Here is a 3409-nt window from a genome sequence, read left to right as displayed (position 1 = left end):
TCCATCCATTGGTCCATGCATCCATCCATCCCTCCATTGGTGCATCCATTGGTCCATGCATCCATCCATCCATCCATTGGTCCATCCATTGGTCCATGCATCCATCCATCCATCCATTGGTGCATCCGTCAATCCATTGGTCCATCCATCCATCCATTGGTCCATCCATTGGTCAATTGGTCCATCCAGATGAAGTCTCAGGGTAACAGATGCTCACATTGGATGCCAATGGCTTTCTCTAAAATGCTGAAAGTAATAGAATGATGGGGGTACCAGTAATAATAAAAGTAAAGTGAAAAACAGGCCCATATCCCAACTTATAATCGCTAGATTTTCTAAAATTGTGTTGCCCTTCTTTTTAATAAAAATAAATAAATAATATGTTCTGATCCTAAGTATTAAGTCCACTTTATTCTAATGGCCTTACCAACAGCTGACAGGATTAAAAAGAAATAAAAAAATCTATTTGGAAACCAAAATCCAACTGTATGTTTTTTTTTAAATCTCAGTTTAAATGCAGATCTTTATTGACAATCTCTGTTTGCTAAAGTACGAACCAGGAGTTAACCAAAAGGCTGACTGGGACTCTGGACCCCAGGAACGGAAAGCCATGGTGAATGCAATGGCTAATGGGGATCCTAATAACCAACCAACCAAACAGGCAAACAAACCCTCGAGAAGCTGCAGAGATCCAGAGCTAATAATGTCTTAAAGAATCCTGTGTGCAGTCTGCATTTGACAGACGAAGCAAAAATATGGATTAAGGGGCTCTAATCTGTAGACATTAAAATATAACGTTTGCATTTTTGTCCAAAAGGCCATGTGTGGGGGAAAGCAAGGACTGCACATCATACTGAACATACTACACCTATGAGAAAACAAGGCAGGAGCAGCCCAAGTTTGTTTGAATAATTTTACTAATTTGAGATAGGAAAGTGTCTGAGCTGATACAAGACAACAGCCTTAAGCGTGTGGTTAGAACTCATCTGGAATGGATTAGATCTACAGGCTTATTCATGTGTAAGAATGGTCTTGTCAAAATCCAGACATGAATCCAGCAAAGACCTTTGAGAAGGTGTGTGAGCTCAGGGTCTCCACCCCTTGACTGAGCTTGGGTTTTAGGGTATAGATGTGCAACGCGAGTACAACAAGACCAGTAAAGACTTTAAGCTGTTACTACAACAGAGCCTGTGCCAAATGTTCAGGTGGGATGAATAGGAAGCCTCAACACATTTTTCAAACATCTAATTATAAAAAAATATTTTTAAAACTGCATTTATTATCACATTTCTTCTTAAGCACTATTTTATACTCTGTAGTATAATATACATGCTATATCAAGCAAAGCCACAGGGATAGATATTCGAATAATACAATATGGGACGAATTATAAGACTTACAAGAATCAGAATCACCCTTAATAGTCAAGTTAATCACACAAATAAGAAACTGGACTTGGTTTCCATTGTATAAACATTAAATAAATATGTAAATAGGAAATACAATAAACAAGTCATCCACTGTGCATAACAACAAGCTTCCCTGTTGCTAATACTAAATAGGGTGCCCTTTTACTCCAAATCCAAAAACGACTTTCTGTCATGATATCTTGTATGGTAAGAGATAAAAAGGCTCAGGAAATGACAGAATGATTGCATTTTTGATTCAAAAGCAGCAAATCTGCAGCTTTAAGTAACAGCAAACTGCTTGAGCTGACATATAGCATGAACTGGTCAATGCTGCCCCAAACTTCCATCATCATGAGCCAGCAACAGTGATATTTTCTGGGAAAACTTCACAGTAACCTGTCATTCAAACAGTTCCAGCCAAATTTTGCATGTTTCATTCCTTTGACTTATGCTGTAATTATGCCAGAGGTTGCTGAGTGACTACATCCTCCTAGACGCTCATCTGGGTTTGTTTGCATCCACCCCATTGTTCTGTCCATATGTATTTATTTTATCAGCAGCGCTCCTTCATAGCTGAGCATTTCACCATTACAATGACAAATGGGCACAATTAATCCCACTCGGAGGTCTGTATTGGTCCCTGCAGATGTTTTTCTGTGCTTGCTGGAACCAAGCGAACCGCAACCAAAACCAGCCTCCATCTGCTCTCAAGCCGCAGATATGGCCGAACGCACTCTGATGACGACTTCATATCACAGCCAGAGATTGGATTCGCTCATAAAAATACAATTCTGATGTCAACCTGGCTTTAGGGGAGACACTGTATCTCTGTGAAAATGTGGAAATGAAAGATGTTTTAATGTAGTTTTAAAGGCTGGATTCAGTTACGAAGTAAGTATAAAACAAAGCTTTTTTTTAAAAATACACTCACTTTTAAATTTGAGGTGAAGACAACTTTGAATAAAATTCACTAACAAATCTCTGGTCCTTTAAAATAGACATTATGTAACTTGCAGCAGAGCTCCCGCCTCCTTTCTGCTTTATTTTTACTGCTGGTGAATGTGAGGCTAGCAGCAGATTGGGGTAAACGTCAGTCATGGCTGCATGTTTACTTATGATCAGTTAACCTCAGTTTAAAACCCTTGGATTCTGCTTTTGCTCATATAATGTGTGTAATATTGTCTCTAGGGCTGCAACTAACGATTATTTTGCTAATAATATAGGTCGATTATTTTTTCCATTAATCGATTAAGAATTGGATAGCCAAAGATTCCTTAAAAAATACTTTTTTACTAAATAAACCAGGTGAAACTCAAACTTTTCCACTTGAGGAGTTCTTTTTTTACAATCTTGGTATAATTACTCCTCTAATTGGGTCGTTCTCTCAGCTAAAGGCATGTTTTAGAGTCTCAACACTCCAGTTAACGATTACTCAATTACTGAAATATAGATTATTTCAATAATTGATTAATCAGGATTAATCCGATTAATTGTTTCAGCCCTAAATGTGTCTGAAATTTTATTTGTTCATATTTTGCAGAATGATACAAATATGTTTTATGATGGCGACACAAATTTAAAATAGCAATAGAAAGTCCAAAAATTTTATTAAAAATAACTTTAATATTTCTCTTCTGAATCTAAGCCTTGACACACCATTTGCTGAAAATCATTTTTCTGCATGTGCTGCATAGAGAATCGTATTGGTTTCTTACCTTTGAGATATAAGCCTTGATGCCTTCGGCCAGTTTGATGCAGGGCTCTCCCAAGAGCTGGGCCAGCTGATCTGGGATGTCCTGGTCCTTGTGCAGGGCATTCAGTAAACCGATGCACTTCAGCTCCTCCGTTACTCCTTGGCTACGCACCTATACCAACACGGAAGGGGAGGAGAACAAATTAGCAGTGGTGTCAAAAGTATTCCGTTACTTAAGTAGAAGCATAGATACTGCAGTTTAAAAACATTCTGGTAAAAGTTGAAGTATCAACTTGACCTCTTTACT

General features: G+C 38.0%; 1 protein-coding gene across 2 annotated transcripts in view; it reads right to left on the bottom strand.

Moving 5' to 3' along the window:
* The window catches only part of LOC107101000 (tumor necrosis factor ligand superfamily member 10-like), a 95213-nt gene that overhangs the window by 43359 nt on the left and 48445 nt on the right, over positions 1-3409 (bottom strand). For both annotated transcript variants that reach the window (XM_015399728.1, XM_015399729.1), the window contains exon 2: positions 3125-3274. In XM_015399728.1, coding sequence (XP_015255214.1) covers positions 3125-3274 — 150 coding nt within the window. The remainder of the gene's footprint in view (positions 1-3124; positions 3275-3409) is intronic.

This window comes from Cyprinodon variegatus, unplaced genomic scaffold, assembly GCF_000732505.1.
Source record: "Cyprinodon variegatus isolate N-32 unplaced genomic scaffold, C_variegatus-1.0 Scaffold1043, whole genome shotgun sequence".
NCBI lineage: Eukaryota > Metazoa > Chordata > Actinopteri > Cyprinodontiformes > Cyprinodontidae > Cyprinodon > Cyprinodon variegatus.
This window is presented reverse-complemented; position numbering and strand designations above follow the sequence as displayed.